Raw genomic sequence first — 21,309 nt, forward strand, 5'->3', positions numbered from 1 at the left:
AATCAAAGTTCATGTGATCACATGCCTTTACCATAGGACACAGTAAATCTTCAGTAATACTCTAAAGCACAGACTATGGCTTCTCACTGAATTTAACTGATTTTAACACGATTCACCAATTATTTTTCATCCTAAGTCAAATAACAAGTAATCTATGATGCTTACTGGAAAACTTCCAGCTGCTTCTGGATATTCTACAGCTAAACTTCATTGAGGATTTTGGTGTGTTTTCACCATTTTTGTGTTGTTCATAGCACACAGTTAACTTTATTATAGCATCAGTCTAAACCCCCAAAGTAACTCAACATTTCATGCTGACAACAACTGCTTTAATTATTTTTAAAGCAGGATTAGCAGGGTAAGGTCAGCCTACCATGCTTTCCACACCTCCAAAGAACTGAATTAAGTTGGCATAATCCTTTTCACATACTTTTGACAAGGCCCAGCCCAGACAGGTTTAGCTGCCTGCAGCCTGTGGTGGCAAAGCCCTGCATGCACACAGGGTGAAATCCTGGCTACACCCCGGGCATCCCCACTGCCCTCAGCCAGGCTCTGTCACAGAATAACCACCTCCACCTCTTCACACCAGGGATGCAACTGTTTAATCAGATCAGACTTAATCCCAGCTGAAAGGCAAGGGAAAGCTTTGCTGCTTTTTGGTTTCCCTCTGCTCCCCCAGCTCGGCTGCTTTCCGGCACCAGGTCCTGCAGAACAGTCAGGCCGTGTTACTCTCAGTGAGTGATCAGCACAGCTATGCACACAGCTCATGCTGGAACTAAAGGCTCTAAGAAAGTGTTACGCCTGTAAAGCACACAGGAATGTTTTATTTGTTCCTCATAAAACTAAAATGTCTGCCTTGTACAGTGGAGAACTGTTCAACTGTTCTTGTAAGTGCTAAGCCCTCTTCCTTGGACAGGAAACTCGCTTTGAAATTACAGTTTTCTAATGGTCCTTTAGGGAAGTTGAGGTACCCCACTTCCTCTTCAGGAAGAGGACGCTTTGCACTGGTGCTGAGGACCACAAAAGAGGAGCTTGGGGAGAGGGAGAGAGGAGGAGGCCGTGGAGGGTGGAATTTCTCTTCTGGCCTTCTCAGTGCTCCAACAATAATCAAGTATTGCTTGTGCATGCAGAGAGACCCACAGCCCCGAGAACTGCCAAACTCGGCTATGCACACAAGTCTGGTCAGAGGGGGACTCTCCTATTTAAAAACAGAGGATTAGGAGGTATTCAAGCTGAAGCCAACATAGGCAACAGTTTTTTGATTTAGAACTGACAAGAGACAAACCTAATCCAAATCCAATAGATCAGAACACTTAGAAATGCTGGAAATGAAGACTTTCTGGATGCAGACAGGATTCAGATTACTTGCCTGGATTTTTCTCGCAGACAGCACTACTTTCAGACCTGTTTTGTGCTGCTTTAATTCTGAAGATTTAAATGGCGTTTTGCCCTTTTTTCAAACCGATTTTAAATTAGAGGAAAATCTAGATCGCTCTGTAAGGGAGCTGATTCAAATTTTCAGAGTAGTAACTGTGGATTTACCTGGAAAAAGGAGTAGGTGGGGAAAAAGTATTTAAAATTGAGACTGGACTTGAACTCCTAGGTCAATCCATCTTTGGAAGTGTCATTCTACCATGTTCAAAGGTTTGAGTCAATTGAGGAGTTCTGCCTCATTAAAAGTAATCTTCCCACAGTAGGAAAAAATAAGACATTCAAAAATCAACTCCAGCAACTAAGCAGGGTCAAGAGAGAAACCTTTACTTAGAATTATTGAGGCAAAAGAAAGTGTTAAGAGCTTCCATGACATCAGGTTCCACTCAGCTTGTATTTATCCAGCCAGAAGACCAAAACAAAAATGTTTTACAAAAATGAGGCCTCACAAAAAGGATGGAAGTTGCATAATGTCTATTCCATTCATTTCACATATTTACTCAAGGCATTTCCCCCCTAGAGAATAATTACATCACCACCACTCAGGCAGCAGGCAACTACAAGACTCACTTTACAGAACTACAGAATATGAAGAGCTCTGTTTTTTAAAAAATTATGAAAAATCCCAAGTTTTTCAGTATTATATGGTTTGGAAGGTATCCTTCAATTACTATATACTGAAATCAGCTTAGTATGAAGAGAAACTCCATCTGCACAAATGACTTTTTCTGTGGTTTTGAATAATTTCAAACAAAAATGCAAACCAACACATACTCTTTAAATACAGATATAAAACAAACCAGAAAAAGCCTGAGAGCTTTCTAATGAGGAAAAGAAAATTAATTGGGAATGTTATGTCAGCATGTGATATATTCATGTATGGACAGCTGTTCAATAGTAAAAAAGGCATGGATACCTCAGAAATCTGACTATACCATGAGCATATCAATTTGATTTAAAAGACATGGTCATGATTAATATTTTTCTTTTCATTCATTATTAAAGTAGAAGCATTGAGTGGGAAACCATAAAAGTTAGGAAATTTTCCTTAAAATTTATCTCCAAGGCAGTTTTTATTTAGATCACTTGAAAAACTTCTTTGTAATAGTTACAGCCAGGATATGGGTAGTGAAAACTGATCTAAGCCTGTTCTCAGCACTTGGACCAAAACTGCTTTTCTTCAGCTGAGCTTTTTAAAAGTTCAGTTAAGTATTTTTAAAGGAGAAAAGCAAACTTGTGTATCTTCATATTTAACCTTGAGATAAGACCACAGGAAAAGCTGTTCTCAAGACATTTCCTACTCAAATACAACCAAAAAGTGTCAGAAATCTCCACTGAAATCTGAATCCTGAATGAAGTTTTTAGTATTCAGATTTCAGTTTTCCTCATCCTTTCTTTCAGAAACTCTGATCATCTCTTAGACAACCTACCAAATTCCCAATTTCACTACTTGCATTTTCCTGCTTCACAGGGGGCTGCTCTCTGCCCTGAGTATCTGTTACATTGGTATTTCACAACACTTGCAAATTCTGGAACAGAACACAACACGTGGTAAAAATGAAACTAATTACTATTAGGCCAGAACAAGGCAGGCACAGCAGAAACTGCAGACCTGGATGCTACAAAAGCAAATACATTCTCCTCCCACTCCTGAAGAGTGCACAAAATATTACTGGTCATGACTGACTAAAACTCCTCTCATGCCTAAATGACAAAGCCTTTAGCTTATCATGCATTCCAGGCTGCAATACTTTCTCAATGTAAATAGTCAATTCAATTGGTCTGACTTTATCCCCAAAATGTTTTTTTTTTTTTCTCTGCTTGTTTTTTTTGGTTTACATCTCAAGCTAAATTATAGTTGCTGCACTGAATCTATTTGTCTACCTTGTCTTCAGGGAGGTGAAATCATATCTTTGAAAATTAAACTTTTAACAACTAACAGGTGATGTGCTGACACAAGGCCAATTTCTGAAGAAGGAAATTCCAACAGAAACAAGTCACGGGTTTCTAAAAAAATTGTGAAGCCACTCCTAAAAGAAAACTGAAAACAATATCCAGAAATCAAAGAAAAATGGATGTTGATACAATTCTACTGAGAAAAATATGTATTTGCTACCAAGCCAACTACATGACAAGGAATCTGCTTATTGCACTTCAAATTAATCATCTCTCCCATCAGCATTTTATTGACTTGAGATTCATTTTACATGATTCCGGAAGGTTTTAACCCAATCAACCAAGGCTGTTAAGAGTTTCCTGCATTCTTCTCTCTGTGTATTCCACCCAATCCCCCTGGAATCTGCAGTTGCAAGAGTGAAGGTAGAATCATTTAACAACACTTTCCCTCTCATTGCAATAAAACAGTTCTCAGCCTTGCTTCAAAGTCATGGAAATCTGATGCAGTGAAAATCAGTTCAAGAAACTTTACTGCTTTGAACAAGCTGTGATGAAACCTTAACTCTCAGCAGGGCAATCGTTCTCTTAGGATGTGATAAAAACCCCAATCCTTTCAGTCCCAAGTGTCTGAGCTGTATCAAAACTAGGCCCCTTAAAGGGAAAACTGTTAACTTTGCCAAGTTATTTTAAGTTTTGCATTTCTCTGAGGCAGATGACAGACTGCTGTTTACATAAAACACAAATTTAGGCCACAAAAGCCACTTCCACTTAGAGCCTTCTGACTTACACGTCTTTTCAGCTTTTTTTCTACACTTTAATATCATCCATTATTTTTTTGTAACAGATCCAATGTTATTTAACTTCCTTCCTTTTTTTTTTCTTTTTTAGATTTTAATTTCTTGTTTACTATTGCTCTGTAAAAGATATGAGAGTTCAATTGTCAGGGAAACCTGAATTTCAACTCAGAGGTGATTTGCTACAGTGGCCATACCCTCAGTACTAATTTAAAGAGGTAGCCTAGCTCTTCTTCACAAGAATCCTGATCTAACTCAAATCAGCCTTTATTCTTTTTTCAGTGGAGCTTCTTCTACCTGGCAGTACACTTTTTTCTCCCTCGTAACAGCTTACATATGTTCTAGAAATGCATTCAAACATGATAAAGTAACTGCTGCCAGACGTTACCTGATCAAGCGCAGCATGTGGCACTTGGGGACATGGTTTAGTGTTGGACTTGGCAGCACCAGGTTAACAGTTGGACCTGATGATCTTGGAGGGCTTTTCCAATCTAAATGGTTCCATGTATGCTTTGGTCTGGCTGTTAAAGAACACAGGAGACTACTCACATCCTGAGACCCAGGCCTGGCTTAGTCTTTAATGCTGCATTTCTAAGCATTAAAGAAATCGAGAAGACTCGCTGTAACTTCCTTGGAGCAAAGCCCACGCCCAGCCTGGCCAAGGGCAGGTGGGCTGCAGCATCAAAGGAACAAGCAAACCTAAAACGCTATTTCTCTAGAACATTCCCTCTGATTTCAGCCATGTGCAGTTGAGTGGCTCCCCAAGTTAGAAATGCTGTGGTTTTGTTTAGTTCCTCAACAGATTTCACTTCCATGGATGCGTTTAATTGTTTTATGAACCAATTCAGAAAGGTTTAACACCTTTTTTAGTATCCATAACATCTTGCACTAACAAGGCTTGCTATACCACAGACATTTTTGCAATCTGGGAGAAAAGTACCTCCTGTTTGCTTTAGAAATATTGTATTTCACTATATATCCCCTAAATTTATTTTTCCCCAGTGAAGTTTATACTGAGGATGGAGCATTTCATCGACAGCACTGAAGAATCCACATGGAATTTAATTTCTAAAGGTAATTCAGGGAAAAATATACTTTGGAAAAATACTGAAGACCAAAGGCAGAACATTATCTGAACTAATGCATTCTAAATAATCCTTATGGAAAAAAGGTGAAAAAAAAATCATGCTTACAATACTTGATGCAGGAACTTCTAAAATTTGAGAATATCTGAAAGATATTGCTTGGTAAAAACACTGTGGAGTCAGGATGTCTTCCTGCTTCTACTCAGTTGTGCTACAACTGCCATTCCAAGGATAAAGGCCCAAAGAAGAAAATACTTAAGCTTTAGAATTATTTTATTCTTCTCAACAAGGAATTCCAGTTAAGACAAAGGTATGGGTAGGAAAAAATAGTCTGTAGCAAAATCAGCCACATTTTTGTTTTACACTTCTCTTACACTCCATTCTTCCAAACAAAGGCTGATACCTATTAAACTGAGCAGCATTATATAGACAAAGTCATTACTCTATTGCAACTTAGCCAAATAAACAGATGAAATGACTTACTAGAATAGTAAGTGTTTCATGCTAGATACAAGGATATTAATATATAACCGAAATGTAGCAAAAAAATTTAACATTTTCAAGGGAGGAAATATTCACTAACCATGCCATAAAAACTAAACCAGCCCCATCCACCATTTTGTACATTATTGCAATAGGAGACACATGTCACAATGCTGCATATTTACCTCTCTGAACTATGCTGAGATAGCAGTATGCACTGTTAGAGCTTTTATTACAAGAAAACACTCTTGTTGGCTCTTACAATTTTTCATCAAACCCGACCTGTGCAGCTTGGAGAATACATTAGGACTGTAATCAAGTCAGTAATTTTGCATTGAGTGAGCTTTTGTAACTCAGAGATTCATGGAAGTTTATGGGACTACACAATAAGACAGTACATTAATGGTTACAGGGCTGGAGCCAAGGAAGGGCTTATCAGTGAAAGAAAACTCCTCATTTATATACATTTGAAATACACTGATTCATACTTCTATAATTCAGAAGGTTGGTCATTCAGTTGATAACAGTGCAAAGTTTTATATCTAAAGATGCACTTCTTACAAGTAGAGCAATTTTAAACTGTGATAATGATACTTCACTTGAGAGCATGACACAAGTCTCACGTAAAAGGAATGTTACAAAGAAGTTTTACTGATATAGGCAAAATATCTTTGCTTGTGAGGTATTATCATAAACAGCCCTGCTGCATTTTGGGTGCAGTTTTAATCCATATTAAAAGCACACTACATACAAAGAGGTATTTTCATGCTTGCTCAGAGAAGGCACAGGTCCTACATGCCACTAATTTACTTCAGGTGTTTTTGGGACAGAGTTTGTGGTACCATCATAAAATGAAGTAGTGTTTCTAAAGTTGCCTGTACAAATAGAAGAAATGTATCTTGGTAGTGAATGCACATTTCAATGCTATCAAAAAGATATTGTCAATTAATTATCTTCTTAAATTTCATTACTCTCTAAGGATGGTTATTTATGGGACTATCAGACTGCCTGGAACTTGAATCTGCTTTTAACCTAATGCTTTTTTACTGTGGACCCCTGAACTCCCCTCTGCTTCCAAGCAGGAGTTCAGTGGAACATCTGCTTTGACAGAGAGGGCAAATCATTGTTTTCCTCTGTGACCCTGTGAAGATTTTGGTCAGTGAGCAGAACACAAGAGGTGAACAGCAGTTCAATTTGCTCAGCTTGCACATTGCAAAGTTAGCATCTGAAGTGAGCAGTTAAATCTACTGCTCTCAGGAAGGACTTCCCTTTTGCAGCCAATCAACAGCTGGATAATCAAGATAAAAATGCAACTAACCAAGCTCCAGCACCCCCATTATTTGATTTTGGTGATATCAGAAAGACTGAGAACAAAAACTCGGGTAAACACAGCCATGTCTCAGATGCAATTCTAACTGTGGAGTTCAAGAAGTGCTTATTTTACACATCAAGAAAATATATGATCAACAGTACCCCTGTGCAAAAAAAAACCCACCCAAAAACACAGCTGAGAAAAAGATCTAGTGGAGAAAACAGGTATTTAACATTTTTTCCTACCTTCATATGCATGTAAGAAATATAAATCAGAGTCTCATTTCTTCTCTATTCCTTTGCTCCTGCTGTTTTATAAACTTCTCCTTCTCCTCATTTGCTATGACATTTTGGCAATTGAAAATTATTTACAGTGTAGAACAGATGATGGGGGAAGAGGGAGCAGAAATCACTTGCAGGCCTGGCTCTTTCTGCCTTTAAATATGCTCAAGAGATTTCTGTTTTTCAAGGGCAAAGGAGTTATCTTTTTCTGTTAGTAAGAAAGGCTGGACTACATATTGTAACCTGTGCAAACTCTGCATTTGAAAAGACCATACCTGATGAGATGCATGGCAGGACCAGTTCTGACAAATACTAACCACCAAAATTCACGTAAGTGGCTGCAATGCCCCCAGTGAAGTCTGTGGCCATTCTCCTGACTGACCTAGAGCTCTTTTTTGACCTAAACTGATACTGATGCACTACTTGCAGAGAAATTAAGGCGAGGATTGCAGTTTCTTGAAGTCCATGTTAGGGAAGACAAATAGGCAAGAAACCATTGGAAAGTAAGTGCAATAAGGAAAGAAAACAAAAGGAATTACCAACACTGAACGTGCCAACTGAAAACTTAATAATGCTTAAAATAATTTCTGCTTGTGCTGCCTCTGCTTGTGCAAGGCAGGAAGCACTGCATGAACTGCTGCTGCAAAGAAGGAAAAGAAACAAGAACTGTGCATTTATAGTTCTTTGGCATCCACACTATTCCTCCAGAGTAAAGAAAGGAAGTATATCCACCTGCTTCAATACTGGCAACACTCAAAGGTACTTTCTGCACATTTACCCAAAAAAGACACACTTGCATCCTATTTACAGTGAACATAACACATTATTTCCACAGATAAAAAACAGGAAACAAAAAGCAACTTGGCTTCAGAAACCTAACTGGATACACTGCTTGTGCTGATGAGAGAACTATGTTCTAATGTTACTTCTAGGTAAAAAGAACCTTTAGTGAGTAAGTAAGAAAAGGAGGACACTCACTCTGCAGCTTGTTTGAATGTGAAGTATATTGAAATCTAAGGACATGAGAAATCATGGAATGTACCCTTACTTTCCAATTAGGAGTTGTACATACATGATAAAAATAAGCTACTTTCAAAGTACAAAGTGGGTAAGTCATAACTCCAGATTAATCCAGAACAGAACTTCAAGTCTGAACAGCTGGAAGCATTTCAGAAGTTCGAATCTCAAACTGAACAAAAAATCCCAGATCTGAGCACATTGTGGGCTAATTTCAGATTTACATCGAAGTTAAACATCAGCAAAGGCCAGCAAAATTTAGCACCTCACCTTCTAAAGGATTAAAGTTGGTTCCATATTCAACACACTGATGAACCAGTTTTTAAACCTTAGTAGGTTCCTTTCTATTAGGTCATGTCTCTGTCATTTCCCCTCCCATTTTTGTTTCTGAAGTTTCTCTTTCCTATGACTGCTTTTGATATTTTATACTTCTCCTTCCTGGATGCAGAGGATTGCTTTTTGATTTAGCCAATTTATTAGCATGCCATTTCACATGGTCTCCTTCCTATTATGTCACGTTCCTGGTTTTACTTTGAAATGGTTGAAATGCTTTGATTTGGTCTCAGACCATGTGCTGACATGAGGATCTTTAAAAACTCTCCTGGAGAGAAGTCAGGATTTCTCTGGTTTTGTGAAGCAGTAACTGCCAAGAGGTAAAAAGAATACAAACCAAAAAATTTCAAAGCATTCAATTTCAAGGGGCTGTTTCTGAATTACACTGAAAAAGATGAATGACCTCAAGTTCAGAAAACATACTGAGCACTAAAGGCCAAAAAATTATACTATACAGAGTGTGAAAAACATAGAGAAAGGAAAAAAACCCACCAGATTGAAACAGTAAGGGGTCTACATGAAAGCTGGAGAGGAAAGGACGTGTAGTGATGGGACTACAAGGGGGAATCACTTCAAACTGAAGCAGGGTAGATTTAGATTAAATATTAGGAAGAAATTTTTCCCTGTGAGTGTGCTGGGGCACTGGCACAGCTGCCCAGAGAAGCTGTGGCTGCCCTATCCCTGGAAATGGCCAAGACGGTTCAAGGCCACCAGACTGGATGTGGTTTGGAGCAACCTGGTCTAATGGGAGGTATCCCTGTCCATGGATGGGGGATTAGAACAAGATGAACTTCAAGGTCCCTTCCAACCCAAAACACTCTATGATAAAACCACTACTAACTCTGGAAAGAAATTATATCTGTGCTTTTGAGATGTATCTACGTACAGGAATGAAAGAAAACCCTGAGCTACAAGTTACTAGGATTATTTACCTAGCCTTCAGAGGAGACAGAAAAAACACAGCAAAACTGCCTAAAAATAGTTTAAAGTGATAAAGAAGGAAAGTACTTTTTCCTTTAGCTATTCTTTCCTCCTACCTTTTATTTTTCCTAAAGTGATGTATGTTACTTTTCCTTAGGACTTTTTCTTCTTGTTGGTAATGTCCTCAGATTGGTTCCCAAGATGCACAGCAGTCAAAGAAACAGCTTTACTTCCCCAGCCTATTCTTAACTGCCTGAACTATCACTGCCTCCTTCAACACTTAGTCGACCAGTAACATGTGCTGCTCATTAGCAGAGCCTTAAGCTCACCTGTATTGCTCTGTTTCTTTAAAAGGACAGCATTCAAAGCACCCTTCACCCTAAGGAGCCTTTTATTTGAGTTGTTATTGCTTTAAGCAGGAACCTAGCTAAAGGAAATGTTAATTTTTTAAGGCCATCTATGAAGTTTAAAAGAAAAGGCCCAAATAAAGAAAACTGAATGTCAACAAGTGAAAGGGAAAAAAATATATTTGATGGTATGAAGGCCCTACAGAAAACAAGCACTCTGTTTATTATTTGGTAAGATTACCAATCTTTGTCTTTAGGGGAAGAAGAAACTTTATAGGGAGAAATCTTCTGTCCTGCAATGTCAAGAGCCATTATAAAACACATCTAAAATTGTGGTAAGGTCATGTTGCTTCAGTTTTAAATACTCCCAGAAAAGTCAATGCTTTATGACTTTGTGCTTGAGTCAAAGAAAAACCTGTACCTTTTAGAGCACACCAATACAGCTTAAAGTGTCCTATCCATTGAAACACTTGAACCTAGGGCAAGAACACCAACACAAGCAGATGGACTGGAAAAAGAAACACTGCTTTGAGAAGTAAGATCCAATTCAAGCTTTTCCTTAGTCATGCTAATAGAAATCTGGCTCCAAACACTCATCTGTTTGGCACTTGTGCTTTTTGCTAGATCCCTACACCACAGGTATATACTTAGATGTCAACCTGTCCAGATAAAGGTGACTGAAGCTTCTTAACCATTTTTTTTTTATTTTAAGAAAATCATTATTGCAAAAAACCCATATGCTGATGCTATTACAATTGGAGTCTTCTGTAAAAAGACTGCTTTTGCAATGTTGTTTGGGGGAGTAAACTTGCAATGTCTTAAGTTTTGTCTGAGAACAAAACAGCTATGTAAAGATCTTTACTCGCATGCCTCATGGTTGTTTATGTCATTGGGCAAAGCATTTTCTCCCTTTGAAGCTTCTTTCTAAATGGAGGAAAAGTAGTACTTTTGTCCTGCAAGAAGTTGAGGATGAGATAGTTATTGAAGGTATTCCCATTAACTGTGATGAAGAGAACTGACCAAGAACTACAACTGTAAGCAAATAAACTGCATAGATGCAGGGCAGATGAACAGCGCCCATGTGTACACAGACTCAATCAAACAAATTGCCAACAGCATGTGTAGTCTGAAAAGAAATCTGTAATTGAACAAAAATGTTTAAACAAGGCTGCAAGCAGTCTCAGCCCTGTGTAAACATGGACAAGCTCTCTATTTAGAATTAATGTATATGTTTAACAGACAATTATAACCCAAACAAAGTCATCAGGCACAAAATCAAAGCAAGGACTGCAACAACATAGTCCACACACTCTGATAGCAGTGGGAAGCCTGTCTATGTGGAAGGAGTGTGTTTACAAGTGGTGAAAGCAAATTCCATGCTGGAATGAACAGAAGTCATCAAGGCTCCGAGGCTACTATTTCACATAATTTAGCAAAACCTACCAGTGAGATATTCCAGTACAGCAGCCATGTACACAGGAGCACCAACACCAATTCTGTACTTGGGGTGACCTTTCTTAATGTACCGGAGCATTCTTCCAACAGGGAATATGACCCCAGCCTTTGCTGAGCGGGAGGTCTTGGTTGACTTCTTCTTTCCACCCCTGCTGGACATCTTGTCTGTATCAGCTCTGAAACAGCACTCTATATTTAGGAAGAAGAAGAAAAAAAAAAAAAAAAAAAGGAACAAACGATAAAAGGTTATTAATAAGGACTGGTACTACAAGACCACACACTGAATTCCAAGGCAAAGCAGCATTTTGGGGTAGGCAATGCATTGGAGTGTCTAAAACATACAGACAAGTTGCCTTTTTAGAGTACACACAACAAGAACCTGAAATAATTTCCCACAGAATGTTTACTTCCCATTGTAATTTGGCATAAATTTATATAGAAAATATATAAAACAAGTTAGTTCCTAAAAATCTACTTCCCTGAAATTCCTAACAGATTAAACCCATTTTAACCCAAACAGATTAAACTAATGGAGCAAAGAGTGCTAAGTACCAGACTTAAAACAGAACTTCTGCATTGAAGCAGAAGATATTTCTGCAAGAAGACTGACACAACCCCCTGATCCCCATTCAAAAATGCCCTTTTGAAAGGGCATTTGAACAGCTGTAGTAGGGCAGTTATGTTCAGGCATAATTTCATTCCAAATTAGGAGAAACTATATCCACTAAAGCTTTCATAAAGTGTATTCACCTCCTTCAAAAAACTCGATTTTTCCAGATGTGTGAGAATTGACGGAACAAAGTCCTGAATGGGAAAATACATCTCCTGTACAGTAAGTGCTCTATTTTTAGAAAGATCTGAAATGACCCCCTTGAGATTTGAATCTACAGAAACTCATCTCCACACTGAAGCCCATATTGCTTCAACATTCCCTCCAGGAACCTGATGATCCTCTATCTGCCACCTTTCCCTACCAGCACAGTGATCTGAACACTCAGCATGTATCTGACAACTGTATCTCAGTTTATCTCACTGAGGGAACCTACTGCTGATACAGCTGTCAAACATATTCTGTCCTCTCTTTGATTTCTGCTCAGGCTGTAAATAGAAACTGACAAATCCAAAGAGGTGGAGGGTTCACAGGCTCTCAAGGTGTCTTTGAGGTTTAGGCAACTCACTGGGTTTTGAAATCACCTCAGAGGAAAGGAGACAGTGCCCAACTCCCCACCTCTCCCCTCCCTCATGTCTGAACTCCAGGGAAACCAGCAGAATGCATCAGTGATACACAGACACCTCTGTGCATCCCACTTCTTTCCCTTGAGGCACAAATCCTACCTAGCACACATGCCAATTCACTGATGTGTTTATACACTCCACAATGAAACCCCCTTTGATCCTGATTTCCCATCACACCATTCCTCTACTTCCCCTACTTTTGCTTGTTCCTTCTGAATTCTCTCCTTACCCTTATGAACCTAAGTGTAATTTCCCACATGCCTGAATCCACAATGGAGCAATCTCAAAATTAGGCAAAACAGATTCATCAATCCCACTTCTAGGTTTTGCAATTTCTGTTCTGTGCTGACACATCCTGCAGTCCTTCAATCCCCAATGAGTCAGTAAGATTCAGGCTACATAACTGCCAAACAAAGACCAGTCAGAACACGAGTATCAGAGGTTTCTTTTCTTTTCCACTTCCACATTCCATCCATCAGAATCTACACCTGCACAGCACATTAAGTAAATTAAATGCAATGGGTTTACTGTTTTTTAAAGTTAAACAAAATAATCCCATCTTTGTAGATCAGGTGAAAGTCAAACTATATTTAGGAAACTCATGTCCAGAAACAGATAGGAATCTTTGGAAGGGAAAGCCATCAAAATGGCTCCTTCTTCTGCCATGGACTCAGCTCTGTAACAATCATTAATCTGTGAAGAAGAGGACAAAAGCAAATTTTCTTGCCTTGAGAAATGACCCAAATGCAGCTCACCAATGATTTTAAAAATATCCATTTAATTGCGTTTTCTCATCTAGTTAGCTCTGTCTTTGTTAATAGAAAGGCTGGGTGGGGCCTTGACTTGTCTATGGACCTTCTGCCAGGAATTATTTTCATATTTCATAATCCATTTTCATTAACAATACTAAGGATGTTTAACCTCAAATGTTAAGAGGTTCATTGAATCAAACACCACGGAAAGGGGCATAAGAAATATCTGTGCTGCCCTGCAATATATTTGGTTTGTAACTAAGAGGTCAATGATGAAAAACATAATTTTTCTAAAGAAAGCCTGCAAGCCTTAAGCAGTAAACTTTTATTAATCACATAGTGTGTTCATGGGATATCAGAACAGCTGGAAGAGAATAAGGAAATCCTGACTTCCTAATGTTTTCTTTCTTTGGGATAGTGACATCTTAGCTATCAGCTATCAGCTGCTGTAAATTTGCACCAAAGCAGTAGTAAAGTAGGCAGTAATACAGAGTAACACCAACCCATATATAAAATGGTGTCTTTTTTTTCTTTCATAAGCTTGTTTTATCACCTCTGCAAATTCTACAAGTAATTTCTCTCATTATTTTATGCACTTGGTCACATTACTCACATTAATATTTAGGATACCCTGGACCTATCCTGACAATTCACCTGATCCCCTTATATGGAACAATAAAGGCCTTTTTAGCTGTAAGTTTATTTCTGAGGAGGAAGTTTGCCTGAATCTGAAAGGTGCTGCTGCATGGGGTTGCATAATGACTAAACCAAGAACTTCTGAAACTTTTAGTATCAAAGGTGAAGTGTGATACAGATGAGTCTCAGACCTTCCCATCCCAAGGATCCCATTCCTGCATGTAGTGAATCACTGGATGCTGAGATTGTTTAGATGTTGGGGCAGAGGAAAGAAAACTTCAATTAGGTTTCAAGTACCACTTTTACTGCTACCAGCCACCTAATTTGGAAGGTGAAAGTCAGAGCCTGGCATGGAAACCTTTTTCAGAGCTTAGCTGTGCATTCAGGATCATTACTTTGCAGAACCTGTTTGTCCTGCCTTTGAGCTGCAGGATGGCCCAATCAACTCTCAAATGTCTCTTCCTTATTTCTAGTTCTCCACTGAAAAAGGGAAGGGAAAGAGATTTCACTTGCAAAAGCCACAAGAAAATGTACTGAGGTGAAATGCAAAGAGCATGGCAACAGATCAAAAACCAAAGAAAGCCGTGTGCCTTGCATGTTCCAAAATGGTTTATCTTTGTAACACCAGAAACTCTGGAATGCTGCCAACACTAATGAACTAGAGCTGTTTGCTGAGTCACTGGGAGCCTACAGATCAGAGGCAACCGAAGGCAACCTTATCTCACGCATCATAGTTCAGACAAGATTTGAGCAGTGTAATAAAAGTAAGTAAATGTGTTTTTAAATAAATCACAGTCAATGGACTAGTACTTCCCTTTCTTTCTTCTGCCCTGCAATGGAATTATTGAGGACTTCACCAAATACATTGCAAAGTCTCCAAAGATTTGACAATTAAATGATTTTGTTTCAATGTGAGAGTTCATAAAATTATCACTGTGATAATCAGGGGATATCACTGAGGAGTCAAGTATCTAAGTCCACCTTTGACTCCAAATGAAATTTAACGTTCTAGTCTTCAGTGGCTCTGCTGTGCTTGGACACAGATTGCCCTATATACAGAATTTAGCACTTGATTCACAGCCTTTTCAAGCTCCTTAAAGACTGTGGCAAGATTCATACTGTTTTCTAAGTTCTCCAAATGCATAAACAAGATTTGATGGTGTATTAATTGGGTCACAGCAAAGATTCAAGCTACAAGACTCCTCTGCTGTCATGTCTTTGCAAGCCAGAAACACATTTCCTAAAAAACAACCTTAAGGTGTAGTGATGAAATCACCATAATTAACTTTTTTCTCTTTGAAATTGGTTGGAGTAACTCTGATTTGGCCATATTTGCCTGTGTGAAGACAGATACTCTGCTGAACCACACTTTCAAATACCATCTTCCTCAAAGGCACATAGGCATCTGTTTTTCTGAAAGGTTTAACATCACATAATTCTTAAAGTACAGCCTGAACATCCTGGTAAAGCGATACCCAAATTCCAAATACCAGCACTTCATTAGTTCAGTTGATCTGACACTTCGATCAAACAGCAGTAATAAAACCCAGTCTGTTATTAACAGTTTTCAGGTACTGGTTCTTAATGACTAAACAAATTACTATGAATCTTACTGCTGTCAGACAGAGGCTGCTCTGATCGTGGGCTTACACTGGTGTATTAACTGCACTCAGCAAAGAGATGATTCAATTTAGACCTACATCATCATATCAGTAAGCAGTGGAATCCAGAAGATCATTACTACAATAGGAAAAATACTAAGATGTAGTAATTATTTTTCTTTTCTTTCAGTACAAAGACTAAGCTGGAAAGTTCATTTCTGTATCACAAGAGCTTAACTGCAATACTGTTTTCTTTCCATTGTTTCAAAAGATTAACAATGTAAGTGCAGCCATTCTCTCTTAAATCTATTTATGTCCCATAATAGCCACTCTCTGAACTCTTGCTGAAAAGGTGCATTTGACTTTGCTGTGACAATGAACTTGCTGTTCTTAGCTAATCAGAGGCTACTAATCAGAGGCTATAAAATGGTATAGAATAATCTCTGATAATACTTGCCTGGCACAACAGTGTCTCTGCCTGGGACTGTGGTTTCCAGGTAAAACACTACTAAAAAGAGCCAATCACTCAGTTATCATTTGACCTGATGTGATTTCAAACTTTAGCTCAAGTTGTTTGTCAAAGCAGTAATGCTTTGAGGTCTGAAACAGGCAGAAGAGTGAAACCAGTTGTAAATCAGTTCTCTCAAAACTCCATTAACTTCTCATGTGAGAAGGCAGCACCATACACTTATTTTCATTTGGAAAACCAAGAGAAGACTCCCTGTTCTAGGAATGAACACTAAGTGTACCTTCTGTTGAAGATTAACACAATTAAAATTCCTATAGCAGTAACATAAAGGATGGGAAAAGGAGGACTAACATTTTCACAAAATCTGTGTGCTAAACAAAACACTGTTGCACAATTGTATTCAACTGGCAGAAGTCCCTCCCACTCACAGTGGGTCTGAAACACCAAAACAAATACCCCTTAATGTGCAAACCTCCACTAAGAACAGTGCTGGGAGTGTGACAAGACTTTCTGCTGGGCATCCTGCCACCAATAGTCAGGAAAACGTAAATACAATTGTCTTCACTGACCATTGCTGGGAGAACTGGCCTGAAATAACCATTTATACATTATAGATTTTTTTGTATACTAGATAGAAAGCATAAAAATTTCTAGAGGGCCTTAAGTCACTGGACTGTTTGTGAATTCAATGCAGAAAAACTGTTTTAAATAACATTTTGAAAACAACTTTGTCCCTTGACATTTTTGTAAGAAAATAAAAACATCATAAAGAATTCATGTGGATGCTTCCAAGGCAAAATCCAGATGCAGAACAAAACTTAAAATAGATATTATACTGCTGAGAGATGGGATTGCAAGAACTTGACCCATCAAGAAGGTCATGAATGGTGCGATTCTTGCATCACTCCTGGAACAAGGACCACGGGCTGAATTCTGACTATCCTGTCTTTAGAATGGGTCTGGGTAAGGAACTGTAGCTCCTTTATGTGCTCACAGCATCTTTCCCTACCAAGCTAGCCAGCGCTGCAGTCTTTCCACAAGTGCTGCATTTTTCTTTTCCAATTTTACCTCTTGAGATGACAAAACCTAATGCTCAGCACTATCCACAGGACCAACATTTCCTCTCCCAGTGGAAGATCTATCTGGAGGGTTTTTTCTCCTCTTGTGGCATCAGTTCCAGATCTCTGCTCCTTTATCCCTATTTTATACCCTTGCTGGGGAAGGACTACCTCTTCTGTGGAAGAGGCAGCAGGCCTTGATCCTAGCTGACAGAGTTGCACAAAAATATTTCTGCACTTCTCTGAGAGCAAAGGTTCATGACCGTTCTTCCAGAGTGTCATTATATCACCTACCTTATCAAGAGAATATCTTTTATCAAAGCTCATTGCTATGTATTGGCAGAACTAGGCAACTCCTAAGAACAAATTTAAACACACTGGTTTAAGACTCAGCTTGCAGTGGTGGACTTCTCTATTTGCTCATGCTGATCTACAAAATAAGTAGTGCTTAGGCACTTTAGTGACTTTACTGTCATTAAGCCAAATTCTAATCTTGCCACTAGTTTTTAGATCAGTTGTGGCTTAATCTACACTGTCAACATTTGGCTTTACTGGCACTCAGAAGGGTACAGAACACAGAGCAAAGCAAAGCTGCTCTTTAGAAACCCAAAAGGCCTAGATTTCAGTGTGAAAGGTTATGGAACATAATGCAATAAAAATAACCTAAAATCATTACTAAGTAAACAACATAACTCCTTTCTTTCACAACACTTAAAATAATAGCCCCAAATTCCCAAACACACTGGGTAGTTTTCTAGGGACTACTTCATACAAAATCTTTCATACCCAACTGCATTAAAACATAATTTTCAAAGCAACTGTAATTGTCTTGTTCCAACACAAGTCTTTCAACTCTGGGCTGTCCCTGAGAACCCAGGTACTGTTTTTATTAATTGCACTCTTGCTCCTTCACTCATTTATTTCTTTTACTCTTCAGAATGGGGGAGGCAGTGGATCTGCCAAGTTCTCTACAGACCTGTTGCTAAGTGACAGCCACACAGTCCTGAGGAAAAAAAAATGGTTGTTCACTTGCATGGTCAAGAGATAAATAACAAGTTTCATCCAAGTATATTTCAACAACAAGCCTCCTTTCATCTCTACAAATGAATCAACCTCAGCTTTACATCACCCTGCTTTCACAGGAGCCAGTTCCAACTGCGGGCTTCAGACACAATTTTATCGGCCTTCTACAACTTACTTTTAAAGATTACGGGAAGATAAAAAGGAAAGGCTTGCAGGGAGACGCAGCTCCCACAAAGAGCCCGCTGCCCTCGCTGTCTCCCCCAGGCACAAACAGCCCGAGCCCCGGCGCCGGAGCCTCAGGACCCGCATCCCTTCACCTGCGCCCTGCAGTACCCGCGGTCCCCTCCGAGCACAGCCACACCGGGGCTGCTCAAACCCTGCAGGCAGACATATTGCAGCCTCCACCACAAGTGACAGTCCTAAAAGAATAAGGAGCCCCGTTTCCAGACAGACATTTATTTTTTACTACTCTCGGAAGCCTCTGCTCATGCTTTAAAATACATCGTTGGGCTTTTTTTTTTTTTTAATTTAGTCGCTCACGCGAGGCAGGTAACTTTTACACCACGGGTTCTTCACCCCGAAGTGAAACACAGGGAAAACGCGTCCTGCTGGTTTTTGCCGTGTGCTTTTCGCGGTCTCCCTCGATTATCCTCCCCTGCTCGGCGACCCGCGGTGGGGACGGCGCGGACGGAGCCGGTCCGTGCGTGGAGCAGCGGGGAGGCGGGGGACCGCGGCTCCACGGCCCCGGCCGCTCCCGCACCCCCGCCGGGCTCCTGCCAGCCCCACACCGTCATTCCACGGCGGATTCCATGGAAATACAACCCCGCTGCCACCATTTCGCGGGGCGCGGGTGGATCTCCCGGCTTCACCCGAGGCACGGCAAGAAGCAGCTGAGCTGACTCCCGGTTTGGTCAGAGGAGGGGACCGGCACCCCTCCGTCCCACGGCGCGCCCGGCCGGCTCGGGGCCCCCCCAGCGCCGCCGGGTGTCACCGCGCCGCGACAGAGCCCCCCGCGCCCCCTCCTTCCCGCGGGGCGGGCGGAGCACGGCGGCGACTTACGGCGCGGGCAAGATGTCTCCGGTGGGCCGGCGGCGGCCCCGCTCCCGTCCCCGCTGCCGTCCCCGCTGCCGCTCCCGCCGCTCCGCTCCGCCCGCGGGGCCACCGGGATCGGCTGGACGGGCTGGCGGAGCTCCCACAATGCCCCGCGCGCCCGCGCGTCACATCCACCGCCCGCCCCTCGCGGCGGGGCCGTCTCACCGTCCCGCGCGGCGCGCTGCTTCGCGACTCCCGCACCGTCTCACAACGATCCTTCACTATCGCCTCACGGGTCCCCTCACGGCTGGGCCGCCGGTGCCGCGATGCCGGAGGTTCCCAGGGGCCCCGTGCCTCTCCTCCCGCCCGCCCGGGCCCCAGGCGGCAGCTGGCCCGGCCCGGCTGTTGAAAAGCCCGGTCCCTGCGTGGGGCTGGGCTTTGGCACCGCGGCCTCCGCAGCTGCCGCCGGCCCGGCCATTGTGTGCAAACGTGTTCGCTCCCAAATGCTCAGGACGGGGAGGTCAGAGCGAGGGGTTCGCTCTGGGCTCCTCCCAAGAACGAAGTTCATGGAGGGAAGAGAATGAGCAGCTGGGTTGTTCCGTGGGGCACGCGCTTTTTTTCTCGTGCTATACAAAAATGGCTCAGTGCCATTTTACCAAGGCCCCAGATGGAGCCTTTGGAGGCGCTTGTGCGTGGGCCACACGGAAGTCCTTGAGCTCACCTTGGCAGGTTGGTAGCACTGGGTTGCCGCTGCCCCTTACCCTCAGCCCTGTGCCAGACTGAGGGTTCGGTCCCTTTCCCACCTCTCCTGCCTCCCCCAGTTGTCTGTCCCACCGGCTGCCAGTGGAAAAGAAGAGCGGCCGCAGCAGATCTTGGCTGCAGGACAGGCAAGTCACAACAGACTGTGTTTACAATGGTGGGACTAGAAGCAGCTGGAGTTTTCGATGTCCTGGAAGATTCCTGGCTTGCTGATGCTCCCAAGACTCATAGGCCACAGCCATTTGAATGGAGCATCCTATTTCTCCAGTACCTAAAGCAGAATGTCAGCCCACAGCCTCCTCCTCAGTGTGCCTTGCTGTTCTTTCATGGGTAGAACTGTACCAGGTGACAAGTGGCACATTGCCATTACTACTAGATTATGAGTTGCTCTCCTGTTCTCATCAACCACCCTGAGCTCCAGTTCTCCTTATTTTTCTGAGTATCAGTGTATCATCACAAGGCCTTACTAATGCAAAATAGAAAGCAGAAACGAAGAAGGGGGTTTAAAAGAAAAAGAAAATGGGTGTGGGGACTGCCTATGTAAAATGTGTGGCTGGTCAGAGAGATATCTCCTCAAAAAGTGTTTTAGGCATTATAATTGTGGTACTCTCATCCATATAAATGGCCAGAGCTGGTCTAGTTTTTAACATAGCTAAACTCAGTGCCTCCCATGAGACATGTCTCATTACTTCTGAGTGCACTACAGAGTCAAATGCAGCCTGGTCCTGACTGCATTCCTGAGTGCTAATTGTACCATAGCTGCCATGCAGTGGGGCAGTTTTGCCTAACAGAGTCTCCCTGCTGAGTCAGTACCCTGTAGTCCCTGATTGCCCTTAACCCAGGGATATGGATACTGTCCTCACTAGGCCATCTGCCGCGGCTCTTCTTCTGCAGCTGAGGACACACTCTGCTTTCCCTGTGTTCCTATCCACACACATCATCTCCTTCCCACCTCCTCTTCCTCCTCCACGTTTCCCCACTCCCTTTTGCCTTGCTGGTAGAGCTGCCCACACAGAAACCTTTTCTGTAGGCTGTGCAGAGTACCCAACAGAACTGGTCCTCTAGTGCTTGGCTCTTCACAGTCTGTTGTCCTGACACCCACACAAGCTTTACTTAAATAAATCCAACAAAACAAAAAACAAACCCAAACCACCAAACCACAAAACCAACCCTCCCCCAAATATCTCTGTTGACAATGAGCTGCAAAGGCCCATGTAAAATTAAACAATGCACAACGTTGTCTAATGGGATTGATGGAAGGCTGCAAGGGGTAGGGAGTTGTAACTAGTTGTAACTAGATGATCTTTAAGATCCCTTACAAACCAAAGGTCACTTTCTGTGCTATTCTGCTATCATTGTTCATTTTGTCTGGTTTGAATGGGAGTCTA

The 21,309-nt window shown here is 41.4% G+C and overlaps 1 protein-coding gene across 4 annotated transcripts in view; it reads right to left on the bottom strand.

Moving 5' to 3' along the window:
* MACROH2A1 (macroH2A.1 histone) overlaps positions 1 to 19,309 on the bottom strand; it is a 42,652-nt gene extending 23,343 nt beyond the window's left edge. For all 4 annotated transcript variants that reach the window (XM_066329052.1, XM_066329050.1, XM_066329051.1 and 1 more), the window contains exons 1-2: positions 19,190 to 19,309; positions 11,344 to 11,544 (exon numbers count right to left, since the gene is read on the bottom strand). In XM_066329052.1, coding sequence (XP_066185149.1) covers positions 11,344 to 11,515 — 172 coding nt within the window. In that variant the 5' untranslated portion in view covers positions 11,516 to 11,544; positions 19,190 to 19,309. The remainder of the gene's footprint in view (positions 1 to 11,343; positions 11,545 to 19,189) is intronic.
* Between the last annotated feature and the right edge of the window lie 2,000 nt (positions 19,310 to 21,309).

Source organism: Sylvia atricapilla, chromosome 14, assembly GCF_009819655.1.
Source record: "Sylvia atricapilla isolate bSylAtr1 chromosome 14, bSylAtr1.pri, whole genome shotgun sequence".
NCBI lineage: Eukaryota > Metazoa > Chordata > Aves > Passeriformes > Sylviidae > Sylvia > Sylvia atricapilla.